The 16509-nt window shown below is 45.8% G+C and overlaps 1 protein-coding gene across 3 annotated transcripts in view; it reads left to right on the top strand.

The window, feature by feature from the left end:
- The window catches only part of LOC139378706 (diacylglycerol kinase iota-like), a 44553-nt gene that overhangs the window by 15791 nt on the left and 12253 nt on the right, over positions 1-16509 (top strand). For 2 of the 3 annotated variants that reach the window (XM_071121121.1, XM_071121123.1), the window contains exons 2-13: positions 508-616; positions 2843-2938; positions 7688-7762; positions 7876-7932; positions 8095-8160; positions 8254-8322; positions 8510-8626; positions 10593-10667; positions 11231-11326; positions 11438-11520; positions 11618-11678; positions 12150-12263. In XM_071121121.1, coding sequence (XP_070977222.1) covers positions 508-616; positions 2843-2938; positions 7688-7762; positions 7876-7932; positions 8095-8160; positions 8254-8322; positions 8510-8626; positions 10593-10667; positions 11231-11326; positions 11438-11520; positions 11618-11678; positions 12150-12263 — 1018 coding nt within the window. The remainder of the gene's footprint in view (positions 1-507; positions 617-2842; positions 2939-7687; positions 7763-7875; positions 7933-8094; positions 8161-8253; positions 8323-8509; positions 8627-10592; positions 10668-11230; positions 11327-11437; positions 11521-11617; positions 11679-12149; positions 12264-16509) is intronic. The other variant, XM_071121122.1, reaches the window with a different exon arrangement.

Raw genomic sequence — 16509 nt, forward strand, 5'->3', positions numbered from 1 at the left:
TTATACTGAACATACTCAATATTATAGTGCTATTACGCATTATGCATACAAATGTTGCTGCGAGCCGATAGCAGAGATTTAACTCTCAAAGTTGGTTATAGGGAGGTTGTGGGTTGTTGTAGGGGGAGGCTTTAAGGAGGTTGTGTGGAGGTTGTGGGGAGGTTATATTGAAGGAGAGGGCGCCAGGAGCAGCTCTCAACACTGCTGACTCATCCTACCCCTGACTGAGAGAGCAGACGTTTTCTCTCTCTCCCTCCGTCCCCCTCTCTTTCTTTCTCTCCACATCTCTCCAGAGTATCGGGGCTACTGGGTCAGTGTACTGAAGTAGCATCATTGCAATCCTCTCTAAAAGAAACATGGTGCTATTTTCCTCAATCACCTGAGTCCCTTCATGTCACTGATTAAAGATGGTACTCGTCAATGAATCCCTTCATTTCACTGATTACAGGTCAAGAGATTTGATATGATGGGTCACACTAATACTTTAATAATGTGTGTGTTTTTCAGGAAAGCCATCTCGCGGTCGGGTCTCCAGCACTTGGCCCCGGTCCACAAACCCATGCCCCCCATCACTAACGGACCGTCCAAGGAGATACGCACGTCCGTTGACTGGACAGTGAGTCACACACACAAACAAACACACACACGCGCGCACACACGGAAAAACCACATGATTTCACCTGTTGAATTTGACATGTGAAAACATGTGGATCAATGTGTTTTTGGAACACTTCACGTGATCACATAACCTTTCAAATATGGATTGAGTATTTCACCTGAGATTTTCCAGGTGATGCCCTGCAAACAAAAATCAGTTCTTAGAATACGCACACAAACAACACATACAGCATTTCCAACTTACATATTTGACACACTTGATTAGATTGTTTATTTACACAGGGCTTTTTATTCAACACATCCTCCCTGGGATTTGAACTCACAACCTCCCTGGGATTTGAACTCACAACCTCTTGGTTCGCAGCACGATGATCAACTTGCTACGCCACCATGTCTGTGTCAACGACTGATTTCACACTTTGAACTTCATATTCCATCTCAGCTTTGTTAAAAATACACTCAAGAAAAGAATATGATATTTACCATAGTGATTCAGCAGTAACATTAAAGCAGAATAATATGCCCCACCAACATTAGATATCTATACAGAAAACCCTCAAATGTCTGAAATACGTCAATTAAATCAATGATGGGAGAATAGTCCGATTAAAGAGGTTCTCCAGTACTTTTGTATACTTTTTTGCCAGTAGTTCTGAAAGTAGAACTCACGAGCCTAAAGTGGTCCCCGAAAATGGCCTACTACATCACATACAGTATGTGCATCACGTCATTGCTCTCTCTCTCTCGCTCTGCTATGGGTTCATGATGTACCTCTTGCTAGCTGTCACTCATGGGGCGAAAGGCTGAAGCCCATTGGTTGAACTCGAATTGCGCGGGTTCTGGACCATATGGGGGAAAATGGAGGGAAAATGGCACAGCACAGCTTCCAGAAAAACTGTTGCTTTCAAATGAGGGATTCCGTGGCTAATTGAGGTAAGATATTAATTCTGCTAATAGATTATGCATGTATGAACTACACATTGACACATCCAGCCCACAGCGAGAGGTTTAGAAAATACTTACCAGTCACCAAAGTTCCGGAGCATGTCTTTAAATGAGAACTAACATAACAGTGCAGATGGCACTCTTCTGCTAAGTGCAGATATGTATTATAGGTAATGACTGTGTATTGGACTGCTACAGAACTCTCAGTGTATCTCAAATCCAGAGGTTGTGAGTTCAAATCCCAGGTGGGTTCATATTGCAAATTCAGCACTAGGTGGTCATGTCAAATGTAATCATATTGTCATTGATTAAAGATTTGAACACTATTTTAGCTGAACGGCATACCACTTACTTTAAAACCCCATACCATTTCATTCATTTCCCTTACAAATAAGCATGTGAAATTTGCAGTTTCACGTGTTTTCACATGTTGAGCTGAAATGTTCACATGTGAAAACAAAAGAGACATGTGTGAGTTCAGTTGTTCAACTGTGAAACCATATGTTCACATGTAATAAATGTAGATGCTAACACCACCTTTTCACATAGAATAACATGTTCTCACAATTGCAGTTTCACATGTGAAAATATTTGGCATCCCTATGTTTGTCACCTGTGTAGTTTCATGTCATCAAATGTTGCTTTTACATGTTGTCACATTTTATCACATTCACTTCACATAATATCACATGTGAAACACCTCATCAGGTGAAATTGGTGTGGTTTTTCTGTAAGGGCACACCCAGGGATCCAACCCGGCTATACCTGGGGAGAAATAGGTCCTTCCATGCAGGAGATTTCCTCAACGTCATTACTGGCATTTCCCTCTCTGCATGATCCACACACACCGCGCGCACACACTCACACGCACGCACGCACGCAAACACACAAACACACACACACCGCGCGCACTCACTCACTCACTCACTCACTCACACACACACACACACACACACACACACACACACACACACACAGCCATTAAACTTTAATGAGCTAATGTATCAACTTCATGCAGCACAGAGCGAATAATGTGATTGTGGTTGTGCTGTGCTGCTTCTCTGTGTGTGTTTGTTGTGTGTGTTTTATGTTTGATCCACACACCCTGTAGGGGAGGATATATTTCCCTCGCCCACACACTGGAATCCAATGGACAATTAGACACATTAAACACTCATACACTGTTTGTCTGCCGGGCATGTGGGAGAAGGTCTAACATGTTTCTTTGTGTGCGTGTGCTGAATTTTGTGTTGCCGTGCGTTTGTGTGTGTGTGTGTAGGAGACTGCTGTGAACGGAGACCACCTGTGGCTGGAGACCAGTTGTTCTGGAGAGCTGTGCTACCTGGGAGAAGACACCTGTGTACTGAAGACTGCAGTGAGTACATGGAGAGGGAGTGAGACAGAGAGAGAGAGAGAGAGAGAGAGAGAGAGAGAGAGAGAGTGGAAAATAGAGACAGCGAGAGAAAGAGAGGGAGGGAGAAGGAGAGGAGGGGGGTAGACTGACAGAAAGGACAAAGGACAGAAAGTGGAGAGGTGAGTGAGGGAAACAGGGAGAGAAGAGACAGAAGGGGAAAGAGGAAGAGAGTGGTCAGAGGAGAGAGAGCCAGAGTGTGTGAGGAGAGAGAGCCAGAGTGTGCGAGGAGAGAGAGCCAGAGTGTGCGAGGAGAGAGAGCCAGAGTGTGCGAGGAGAGAGAGCCAGAGTGTGTGAGGAGAGAGAGCCAGAGTGTGTGAGGAGGAGAGCACTGGTGATAACAGTGTTATGCTGAGGTCTATAATTCAAATTTCAAGTTTTATTGGCTGTATGTATTTACATTGTGTTAGAAGGCCACGGAGAGCGTCAGTAGAGTGAAGTGCAGGTATTCCCAAACTGGGGTATGCGTACCCCCATGGGTACACGCAATGCCGTCAGGGGTACGACAAATAAAAATGTGATTCAAATTTTTTACAACTTTTTTTTCCTTCACATTTTCAAACAGTCCATTTATAATTTCCAACGGGGCCATACATTTGGGTGAGGTTTTTTTCTTGTCTGAGTAGCCTCATTTCACTGCCAAAAATCAAATTAAACCATCTAGTGTTCAGCGAAGTAACAACACAATGTCAAATACAGGTAGCCTACTCAAATAATTAACATCCAATCACATTAACCGTTACTCTCTCGCGGGAATTCCACTAACAGTCCGTATGTAGCCAAACGTAGCTGCAGCTCATGTTGGTATCTGTACTGGTGGAGCAAAAGCCATGACAGGGAGACATAGTGGAGTGGACAACGCATGTGCAAGCAGTTGCTCCCGACGCCACTTGGGTACACTGCAGCATCCACCGAGAGGCTCTTGCTGCCAAGGGTATGCCTGACAGCTTGAAAGACATTTTGGACACTACAGTGAAAATGGTTAACCTAGTTAAAGCAAGGCCCCTGAACGTTCATGTATTTTCTGCACTATGCAATGATATGGGCAGCGACCATGTAATGCTTTTACAACGTACAGAAGTGCGCTGGTTGTCAAGGGGCAAAGTATTGACATGTTTTTTTTTTATTAAGAGACCAGCTTAAAGTTTACTTTACTGACCACAACTTTCACTTGTCTGACCGCTTGCATGGTGACGAGTTTCTCACACGACTGGCCAATCTGGGTGATGTTTTTTCTCGCCTGAATGATCTGAATCTGGGATTACAGGGACTCTCCGCAACTATATTCAATGTGTGGGACAAAATTGAGGCTATGATTAAGAAGTTGGAGCTCTTCTCTGTCTGCATTAACAAGGACAACACACAGGTCTTTCCATCATTGTATGATTTGTTTGTGTGCAAATGAACTCAAGCTTACGGACAATGTCAAATGTGATACAGCGAAGCACCTGAGTGAATTGGATGCACAATTATGCAGGTACTTTCCAGAAACGGATGACACAAACAACTGGATTCGTTATCCCTTTCATGCCCTGCCTCCAGTCCACTTACCGATATCTGAACAAGAGAGCCTCATCGAAATCGCAACAAGCGGTTCTGTGAAAATGTTATTTAAATCAGAAGCCACTGCCAGATTTCTGGATTGGGCTGCACTCAGAGTATCCTGCCTTGGCAAATCGCGCGGTTAAGACACTGATGCCCTTTGCAACCAAGTACCTATGAGAGTGGATTCTCTGCCCTCACTAGCATGAAAACCAAATACAGGCACAGACTGTGGGAAATGATTTAAGGCTGAGACTCTCTCCAATACAACCCAACATTTCGATGAACAAATAAGGTTTTATATGTAAGATGGTTAAATAAAGAGCAAAAATATTGATAATTATTATATTATTATTTGTGCCCTGGTCCTATAAGAGCTCTTTGTCACTTCCCACGAGCCGGGTTGTGACAAAAACTCACACTCATTCTTATGTTTAATAAATGTATCGTATAGTGTGTGTGTGGCAGGCTTACAATAATGGCAAAAAAACAACATTTGAGAGTGTGCTGACACCAGGTGCTAGAGGGGGTAAGCAGCTGGAGGTCGAATGTTTGAAGGGGTACGGGACTACAAAAATTTGGGAACCACTGCTCTAGAGAGATGACTTTGATCATGAAATAGGATAAGAAATAGCTTTGACACTATCTGCAGTAGTAATCTCTAACATTACCTTTAATGGCCCTGTGTCGTCAACATTCAGTTTTGCCTGTGTTTTATATCATTATTGTACAGGTGCAGTGATCTGTGAGCTACTCTGACAGCTGGTGCTTAAAAGTTAGTGAAGGAGATATGAGTCTCCAGCTTCAGTGATTTTTTGAAATTCGTTCCAGTCATTGGCAGCAGAGAACTGGAAGGAAAGGCGACCAAAGGAGGAATTGGCTTTGGGGGTGACCAGAGAAATATACCAGCTGGAGCGCGTGCTATGGTTGGGTGCTGCTATGGTAACCAGTGAGCTGAGATAAGGCGGGGCTTTACCTAGCAAAGACTTATAGATGACCTGGAGCCAGTGGGTTTGGCAATGAATATGAAGCGAGGGCCAGCCAACGAGAGCATACAGGTCGCAGTGATGGGTAGTATATGGGACTTTGGTGACAAAATGGATGGCACTGTGATAGACTGCATCCAATTTGCTGAGTAGAGTGTTGGAGGCTATTTTGTAAATGACATCGCTGAAGTGAAGGATCAGTAGGATGGTCAGTTTTACGAGGGTATGTTTGGCAGCAGGAGTGAAGAATGCTTTGTTGCGAAATAGGAAGCCGATTCTAGATTTAATTTTGGATTGGAGATGCTTAATGTGAGTCTGGAAGGAGAGTTTACTGTCTAACCAGACACCTAGGTATTCGTAGATGTCCACATATTCTAAGTCAGAGCCGTCCAGAGTAGTGATGCTGGATGGGCGGGCAGGTGCTGGTAGCGATCGGTTGAAGAGCATGCATTTAGTTTTACTTGCATTTAAGAGCAGTTGGAGGCCATGGAAGGAGAGTTGTATGGCACTGAAGCTCGTCTGGAGGTTAGTTAACACAGTGTCCAAAGAGGGGCCAGAATTATACAGAATGATGTCGTCTGCATAGAGGTAGATCAGAGAATCACCAGCAGCAAGAGCGACATCATTGATGTATACAGAGAAAAGAGTCAGCCCGAGGATTGAACCCTGTGTCACCCCCATAGAGACTGCCAGAGGTCCTCTAACAGGCCCACTCTGCCAATAACAATTAATTGTCCCTTTTCCCTTCCCGACTCAGACCACTCCAAGCAAAAGTCTTGCATAAGATATTGCTTTTAGGAAAAAAAGTGCGACAGATTTGTATGCAAATATTCTAAAGTCTGCATAAAACAATATGCGCATTTTCCTGCCAGAGATGTCTTTCCATCAGACAGACTTTTTTTGCTGATAAAAGGCTGTGCGTGATGACGTAGTGCACATACAAATAACGTTAAATTCCCATGTACCGAATTAAAAATTAAATGGGTTTCCATCACAGTTTCAAATCTACTGATGGTTTGATCACAAAAACTGTTGCGTTATATAGAAAAACTCTGGTCTTCACAAACAAAACTCTCCAGCCAACAGCTCACAGATACAGTGCGGGTAGGCTACCTACAGTGTATTATGAGATTATGGATAAAAGCGATATTATTTGTTTTTGTCAAACGGCAGCCAAACATCGATTATCATGTCACCAGAATAAGACCCTCAATATTTATTGGAAAGCAACATCAAGCTCATCGCCGTGCGTATTCACCGCCCTGTGAAATTCATCATGACTTATTTCATCTGTAGCCTAATAAACCGCAAGGCTTTCCCGAGTCCTAGTGGGAGGACCACACACCATGTCTTCGCGTGACTCCAAATTGACTTCGATATGATGGTTAATAGAATGTCAATATTTGCGCATAAAGGCGGTTCCACCACCATTTCTTGCATAATACATTTTACCGACACAAAAGGTATCCACCGGTCGAACGAACAAATTGTCAGTCCGCATTTATAATACTGTACCGGCATTTCATGTTTCCATCAGCCCGGTCGTGACTTTTTTCGTGCGTCAGGTAATTCATCGCATTAAATGGTTGGATGCAAAAATGGTTAGTAAGGTACTTAATTGTTACCCAGAAATGATCTGATATTGATTTAAAAAAAACGGCTGCATTTGGCCTTTAATATCTCTTAGTGGAGAGGCCACAAACACTGTCATTAGTCTGAATAGGATAGAGGCTGTTAAGAGCAGGCCAAAATGTAATCTCTCTCTAGTTTCCCATCTGTCTCTCTCTCTTTCTTCCCCCCGCTCCCTCTCCCTCTTTCTCTCTCTTCCTCTCTCTTTTCCTCTCTCCCTCTCTCTCTCTCAATTTCAATTTAATTCAATTTAAGGGCTTTATTGGCATGGGAAACATATGTTTACATTGCCAAAGCACGTGAAAATGAACAAAAGTGAAATAAACAATAAATACATCTCTTCCTCTCTCTATGTCAAGTTCCTCTCTAACACATTATGGGCTTAATACGTGTTTGATGTTTTTTTCAAGCGTAGACAACTATTTTATTGTGACTTGGTCCGAGCTGGCAGATTTACCCGATTGTATGTGTGTGTGTGTGTGTGTGTGTGTGTGTGTGTGTCTACGTGAGTCTCACTGCTTTCTCTGGTGTGTGTGTGTGTGTCCTCTCTTTTAAGAAGTCTGCCCCCAGGAGGAAGTGCGGAGCGTGTAAGATCGTAGTCCACACCGCCTGCATCGAGCAGCTCGACAAGGTAACACACACACACATTGCAATTCTCCCTTTCAACAAGTCAATCCGATAAAGCACACCTGGCGCTATATCCTTACCATCTCTCACTGCCCCCACCCTCTCCTTCTCTCTCAGATTAACTTCCGCTGTAAACCAACGTTTAGAGAAGGAGGCTCTCGCTGCCTCAGAGATGTAAGTCAGCATCTGATGATGGTGTGTCTCTGATATGTGTGTGTGTGTGTGCGTGCGTGCGTGCGTGTGTGTGCGTGTGTGTTTGTGTGTGAGAACTGCTGTATATGTCCGTCTCTGACTGCTCTCTTTTCTTTCCCTCTCCCTCGTCCCTGTCTTCTGCAGAATATGTTGAGGCATCACTGGGTGCACCGGCGCCGCCAAGAGGGGAAATGCAGACAGTGTGGGAAGGTAAGACACCTACTGTACACCTTGAAGGATATGCACCCTGTATATTGTGTATATCTCGAATGAATAACATGATACATCCTGTGTATCCGGTAGAGCTTCCAGCAGAAGTTCTTCCACAGTAAAGAGATTGTGGCCATCAGTTGCTCCTGGTGCAAACAAGCTGTGAGTAGTGTCTTGTGTGTTTCTCTGTGTGTTTGTATGTGTGTGTGTTTGTGTATTGGGGATGTGTGTGTGTGTGTGTTCTTCTCTATTAGAGTGTCTGTATGAGTTAGTAGCGGTACCTACAGACCCCTAACCCCGTCTCCTCCCTCTCTCCTCTCTTTCCTCTCTCCCCTCCTGTCCCCCTCAGTTCCATAACAAGGTGACGTGTTTCCAGCTACATCAGATTGAGGAGCCCTGTTCACTGGGGGCTCACGCCGGGGTCATCGTCCCCCCCTCCTGGATCATCAAAGTCAGGAAGCCACAGGTGAGAACACAACACACACACGAACCCTGACACAGATTCACACACGCACGTAGCTCAACTGCAGCTCAACCACCGGCTTAACCCTAGAGCACACACACAGTCCAACAGGGAGCCTTCACGTCACATCACAGCCAAACAGCCAGGATTGGAGGAGACCCACATGCTTGGGCACGCACTCCTTTACACACTCCTTTACACACTCCTTTACACACTCCTTTAACCACTCCTTTACACACTTCTTTAGGCAGTCCTTTACGCACTCCTTTGCACACTCCTTTACGCACTCCTTTACACACTCCTTTAGGCAGTCCTTTACGCACTCCTTTACACACTCATTTACACACTCCTTTATGCACTCCTTTACAGACTCCTTTACACACTCCTTTACACACTCCTTTACAGACTCCTTTAGGCACTCCTTTACACACTCCTTTACACACTCCTTTACACACTCCTTTACAGACTCCTTTAGGCACTCCTTTACACACTCCTTTACACACTCATTTACAGACTCCTTTACACACTCCTTTACAGACTCCTTTAGGCACTCCTTTACACACTCCTTTACAGACTCCTTTACACACTCCTTTAACCACTCCTTTACACACTCCTTTAGGCAGTCCTTTACGCACTCCTTTACAGACTCCTTTACACACACCTTTACACACTCCTTTACAGACTCATTTAGGCACTCCTTTACACACTCCTTTACAGACTCCTTTACAGACTCCTGTACACACTCCTTTACAGACTCCTTTACAGACTCCTTTACAGACTCCTTTACACACTCCTTTACAGACTCCTTTACAGACTCCTTTACAGACTCATTTACACACTCCTTTCTTTACACACTCCTTTACACACTCCTTTACAGACTCCTTTAGGCAGTCCTTTGCGCAGTTCTTTACACACTCCTTTACACACTCCTTTACACACTCCTTTACAGACTCCTTTACACACTCCTTTACACACTCCTTTAACCACTCCTTTACACACTCCTTTAGGCAGTCCTTTACGCACTCCTTTACAGACTCCTTTAGGCACTCCTTTACACACTCCTTTACACACTCCTTTACAGACTCCTTTACATACTAATTTACACACTCCTTTACATACTCCTTTACACACTCCTTTACAGACTCCTTTACATACTCCTTTAACCACTCCTTTACAGACTCATTTACACACTCCTTTACACACTCCTTTACAGACTCCTTTACACACTCCTTTACAGACTCCTTTACAGACTGATTTACACACTCCTTTCTTTACACACTCCTTTACAAACTCCTTTAGGCAGTCCTTTACACACTCCTTTACAAACTCCTTTAGGCAGTCCTTTACACACTCCTTTACACACTCCTTTACAAACTCCTTTAGGCAGTCCTTTACAGACTCTTTTACATACTCCTTTAGGCAGTCCTTTTCACACTCCTTTACAGACTCCTTTATAGACTGCTTTACGCACTCCTTTACAGACTCCTTTACACACTCCTTTACAGACTCCTTTATAGACTGCTTTACGCACTCCTTTACAGATTCCTTTACACACTCCTTTACAGACTCCTTTACAGACTCCTTTAGACAGTCCTTTACACACTCCTTTACAGATTCCTTTACATACTCCTTTAGGCAGTCCTTTACAGACTCCTTTATGCACTCCTTTACGCAGTCCTTTACACACTCCTTTACGCAGTCCTTTACAGACTCATTTACAGACTCAATTACAGACTCATTTACCAACTTCATTTACATACTCATTCACAGACTCCTTTACACACTCCTTTACGCACTCCTTTTAGAGTCTGCAGTCTCTTCTTATTACTGTTAACTTCAACTGACCTCCGCATATACCAGCAGCTAGACATCCTGTGTGTGTGTGTGTTGTGTGTGCGTGTTGTGTGTGCTTCAGGGTTTATCTGTGGAACATGCCTTAATGCGTTTCTCTCTCTCTGCCCTCACACAGAGCTCATTCAAAAACTCTACAAGGAGGAAAAAACGCACATCATTCAAAAGAAGGACCAGTAAGAGAGGAACTGACGTGAGTACTGTTCTCTGTCCCTCTGTGGGGTGAGTACTGTTCTCTGTCCCCCTGTGGGGTGTGTACTCTTTTCTGTCCCCCTGTGGGGTGAGTACTGTTTTCTGTCCCCCTGTGGGGTGAGTACTGTTCTCTGTCCCCCTGTGGGGTGTGTACTCTTTTCTGTCCCCCTGTGGGGGGAGTACTGTTCTCTGTCCCTCTGTGGGGTGAGTACTGTTCTCTGTCCCTCTGTGGGGTGAGTACTGTTCTCTGTCCCTCTGTGGGGGAGTACTGTTCTCTGTCCCCCTGTGGGGTGAGTACTGTTTTCTGTCCCCCTGTGGGGTGAGTACTGTTCTCTGTCCCTCTGTGGGGTGAATACTGTTCTCTGTCCCTCTGTGGGGTGAGTACTATTCTCTGTCCCCCTGTGGGGTGAGTACTGTTCTCTGTCCCCCTGTGGGGTGAGTACTGTTCTCTGTTCCTCTGTGGGGTGAGTACTGTTCTCTGTCCCTCTGTGGGGTGTAGGTACAAACGTGTTCTATTTGCTGACAAGGGGTAGACTCTTGCTAATATCTTTTTGCTCCCATTAGGAGTCAAAGTGGCGCCCGTTCATGCTGAAGCCCCTTCCCTCCCCTCTGATGAAACCTGTTCTAGTCTTTGTCAACCCCAAGAGTGGAGGCAACCAGGTAAGTTAACCTATGATTCCTGACTTATAACCCTAACTGCTGTCCCACAAACACCTAGCTACCGTCATCCCTGACCCCTGACCCTAACATCCTTCTCTCTCCGTGTCTCAGGGTACTAAGGTGTTACAGATGTTTATGTGGATCCTGAACCCTCGCCAGGTGTTTGATCTCTCCCAGGGAGGGCTCAGAGAGGCGTGAGTACTACGCCCTGCATGCTACAATCTATTTCCCACACACTACACCCTATACACTATTTCCTACACCCTAACCTCTGTACGTCATGTCTCCCAGGTTGGAGTTGTACAGGAAAGTGCCAAACCTGCGTATCCTGGCCTGTGGAGGAGACGGGACGGTGAGAGAATGAACATGTTATTTATTACTGTTTTACTTCAATTCAACTGCTATTACTAACGTCCGTCCGTCTGTCACAATGACTCTGTATGTTTTCAGTGCTACTGTCAGGGGTATTCAACTTTTACCCCACGAGATCCGAAACCTTTTGGTTTTCTGTTAATTTTGCTAATTAATTGGACACACCTTGTGTCCCAGATCTAAATCAGTCCCTGATTACAGGGGAACAATGAAAAAAGCAATGGAACTGGCTTCGAGGTCCAGAGTTGAGTTTGAGGGTGCTTGATGATAGACAGTGCAAATGTGTTACTGTGTGTGAACACAGCTCCCCCTGGTGGCAACACACACACACACACATACATAGTTAACATGTATGAACATGTCCCAGGACCTATACATTATTCACAGCATTAATGAACTTCATTAACAGAGCCCCATCTCACTCTCTCTCTCTCACCTTCTCTCGCCTTAGGTGGGGTGGATCCTGTCTGCTCTGGATGAGTTAGGAATGACCCCCCATCCGCCTGTAGCTGTACTTCCTCTGGGGACAGGAAATGACCTCGCCAGGACTCTCAACTGGGGAGGGGTAAGCTGCCCTTTGTGTGTGGATGTGCGTGTGTGTTTGTTTTGCGCCGGTGTGCGCCCGCACTGGGGTGTCATCCACTCATTATTTTAGAGTGGGCAAGAGGAACATGAGGATGGGGGGGGGGGGGGGTGTTGTCCGGAGAGGGGCTGGAATTTTGTACTTTTCAAACACCTGAAACACCTTTTCCCTGCAACCTAGAGCGATAGTCATTATGCCTAATTCTATGCAACAAAAAAAATACAGTATGTATATTATTCTGCATAGGTAATCTAATCGTACATCTTTACCTGTTCAAATGTCATTTTAATGAATGTTGCACATCGATTCTTTAGGAACATTTATGTCTTAGGAGTTTAGTACGACTGTCACACTGGTGTATAGTGTCATAAGTCATTTTCATATTTCATATTTTCTCAAGTCTAGCAACCTTGCCAGCAGGCCTGCCAGCTAAGATAGCCAGACAAGCTACACCAACTTGGTAGCCTGAAATGCCTTGGTGGCTAGTAATGAGGTCGGGAGATTGGGAACCTAGCTGGCTAGCTAAAACCTACTTCATAACATTGCTAGGTGGCAAGGAGAATAGGGGGTCGGGCTACTCTTTGACTGGTCCAGTCGGTGTGCCCCCTCCGCCAAATTCCCGCTGACAGATATTTTTTTATAAACAATTTGGACTTAAAAATGGGCTTTGGGCTTAAAAATGAAGTTAAGTAATGAATTCAACGTGTAAAATGCAGAGGGGGGCACGTGCCCATTGTGTCCTCCCTGCATGTGTGTATCTCATTATGTTTTGTACGGTATACATTTCCCTCTGTCTGACTCTGACCCTATACAGTCACCTTGCTAACTACAGTAACAGTCAACACAGTGGACTCTGACCCTATACAGTCACCTTGCTAACTACAGCACAGTCAACACAGTGGACTCTGACCCTATACAGTCACCTTGCTAACTACAGTAACAGTCAACACAGTGGACTCTGACCCTATACAGTCACCTTGCTAACTACAACACAGTCAACACAGTGGACTCTGACCCTATACAGTCACCTTGCTAACTACAACACAGTCAACACAGTGGACTCTGACCCTATACAGTCACCTTGCTAACTACAGTAACAGTCAACACAGTGGACTCTGACCCTATACAGTCACCTTGCTAACTACAGTAACAGTCAACACAGTGGACTCTGACCATATACAGTCACCTTGCTAACTACAGTAACAGTCAACACAGTGGACTCTGACCCTATACAGTCACCTTGCTAACTACAGTAACAGTCAACACAGTGGACTCTGACCCTATACAGTCACCTTGCTAACTACAGTAACAGTCAACACAGTGGACTCTGACCCTATACAGTCACCTTGCTAACTACAGCACAGTCAACACAGTGGACTCTGACCCTATACAGTCACCTTGCTAACTACAGTAACAGTCAACACAGTGGACTCTGACCCTATACAGTCACCTTGCTAACTACAGTAACAGTCAACACAGTGGACTCTGACCCTATACAGTCACCTTGCTAACTACAGTAACAGTCAACACAGTGGACTCTGACCCTATACAGTCACCTTGCTAACTACAGCACAGTCAACACAGTGGACTCTGACCCTATACAGTCACCTTGCTAACTACAGTAACAGTCAACACAGTGGACTCTGTCTTACTGAAATAACTCATGTTGTACTGCAGCTGTAATTAGTGGGGATCGTTGCAGGTGTTGTCTTGTTCTCTTTGAGCCTGTGGCTCTTTTAGACTGTCCTTTTCGTCGCTGCTGCTCTGTCTGCCTGTCCTGTTTTATCAGCATACAGCCTGTCCTCTCGGTTCCCCTGCACCTTGCCACAGCGCCTGTGTGTGTGTGTGTGTGTGTGTGTGTGTGTGTGTGTGTGTGTGTGTGTGTGTGTGTGTGTGTGTGTGTGTGTGTGTGTGTGTGTGTGTGTGTGTGTGTGTGTGTGTGTCTGTGGGTCTGTGTGTCTGTGTGTCCTGTTGGTGAGAGTGCTGCTGTCATCAGCACGTTCGCTGACACAAAAGCTAAGAGTGTGTGTGTGTAGGTGATGTGAAACAGCCTTTGTTTGGCACTCTCTCTCAATCTCTCTCTCTCTCTTTGTGTGCATGTTGTGTGTGTGCGTGCGTGTTTGTGTATGTCTGTATCCTGTTGGTGAGAGTGCTACTTTCTCTGACACAAATTGCCTGAATCAGTGTAAAGATGTTTGTGCGTGTGTGCATGTGTGTGTGGGTGTGTGTGCACTAAGGCTAATTAGCAGTAGCTCTAATGAGCGTTGCCTAAATATAAACGAGTTCTCTCTGAACCACACATAGGGGGGTATGGGGGGTGTGGGGGGGGCAGAGATTGAGAGAGAGAGAGAGGAAACACTTCCAGACTCTTGGGGAGGAGAGGAGGGATGTGTATATCAAGGATTATTAGCCGTGATTAGAATTCATTACAGACAACAACATAAAATCTGCATGGAAATAACATTCAGCTGCTTAGAGGAGAAGAGAAGATAAAAGAGACGAGGGAGAGAGAGAGAGTATGAGGGAGGGAGAGTATGAGGGGGGGGAGAGTATGAGGGAGGTAGAGTATGAGGGAGGTAGAGTATGAGGGAGGGAGAGTATGTGGGAGAGAGAGTATGTGGGAGGGAGAGTATGAGGGAGAGAGAGTATGAGGGATGGAGAGTATGAGGGAGGGAGAGTATGAGGGAGAGAGAGTATGAGGGAGAGAGAGTATGAGAGAGTATGTGGGAGAGAGAGTATGAGGTAGAGAGAGTATGAGGGAGAGAGAGTATGAGGGATAGAGAGTATGAGGGAGAGAGAGTATGAGGGAGAGAGAGTATGTGGGAGAGAGAGTATGAGGGAGAGAGAGCATGAGGGAGGGAGAGTATGAGGGAGAGAGAGTATGCGGGAGGGAGAGTATGAGGGAGAGAGAGTATGAGGGAGGGAGAGTATGAGGGAGAGAGAGTATGAGGGAGAGAGAGTATGAGGGAGAGAGAGTATGAGGGAGAGAGAGTATGAGGGAGAGAGAGTATGAGGGAGAGAGAGTATGAGGGAGGGAGAGTATGAGGGAGAGAGCGTATGAGGGAGAGAGCGTATGAGGGAGAGAGAGTATGAGGGAGAGAGAGTATGAGGGAGAGAGAGTATGAGGGAGAGAGTATGAGGGAGAGAGAGTATGAGGGAGAGAGAGTATGAGGGAGAACGCCTTCCAGTTGCTCAGGTCCTCTAAAAGTTCTACATTTGCACCTTTGTGAGCATCTTGATTGGCTGCGTCACCGCCTGGTACGGCAACTGCAAGGCATCCGACCGCAAGGCGCTACAGAGGGTGGTGAGTACGGCCCAGTGCACCATGTGGCCGAGCTCACTGGAGCCTGGACCAGGCGGTGTCAGAGGAAGGCCCAAACAATTGTCAAAGACTCCAGCCACCCCAAGCCATAGACTGTTCTCTCTGCTACCTTATGGCAAGTGGTACCGGTGTACCAAGTCTGGAACCAACAGGACCCTGAACAGCTTCTACCCCCAAGCCATAAGGCTGCTTAACAAGACTGCTAAATAGCTAATCAAATGGCTACCCGGACTACCAGCATTGACCCTTTTCTTTAACTAACTCTCTTGCACGGACTCTATGCACACAAACTGGACTCTACCCACACACTGGACTCTACCCACACACTGGACTCTACCCACACACTGGACTCTACCCACACACTGGACTCTACCCACACACTGGACTCTACCCACACACTGGACTATACCCACACACTGGACTCTACCCACACACTGGACTCTACCCACACACTGGACTCTACCCACACACTGGACTCTACCCACACACTGGACTCTACCCACACACTGGACTCTACACACACACTGGACTCTACCCACACACTGGACTCTACCCACACACTGGACTCTACCCACACACTGGACTCTACCCACACACTGGACTCTACCCACACACTGGACTATACCCACACACTGGACTCTACCCACACACCGGACTCTACACACACACACTGGACTATACCCACACACTGGACTCTACCCACACACTGGACTCTACCCACACACTGGACTCTACCCACACACTGGACTCTACCCACACACTGGACTCTACCCACACACTGGACTCTACCCACACACTGGACTCTACCCACACACTGGACTCTACCCACACACTGGACTATACCCACACACTGGACTCTACCCACACACTGGACTCTACCCACACACTGGACTCTACACACACACT

This window comes from Oncorhynchus clarkii, chromosome 21 (assembly GCF_045791955.1).
Source record: "Oncorhynchus clarkii lewisi isolate Uvic-CL-2024 chromosome 21, UVic_Ocla_1.0, whole genome shotgun sequence".
NCBI lineage: Eukaryota > Metazoa > Chordata > Actinopteri > Salmoniformes > Salmonidae > Oncorhynchus > Oncorhynchus clarkii.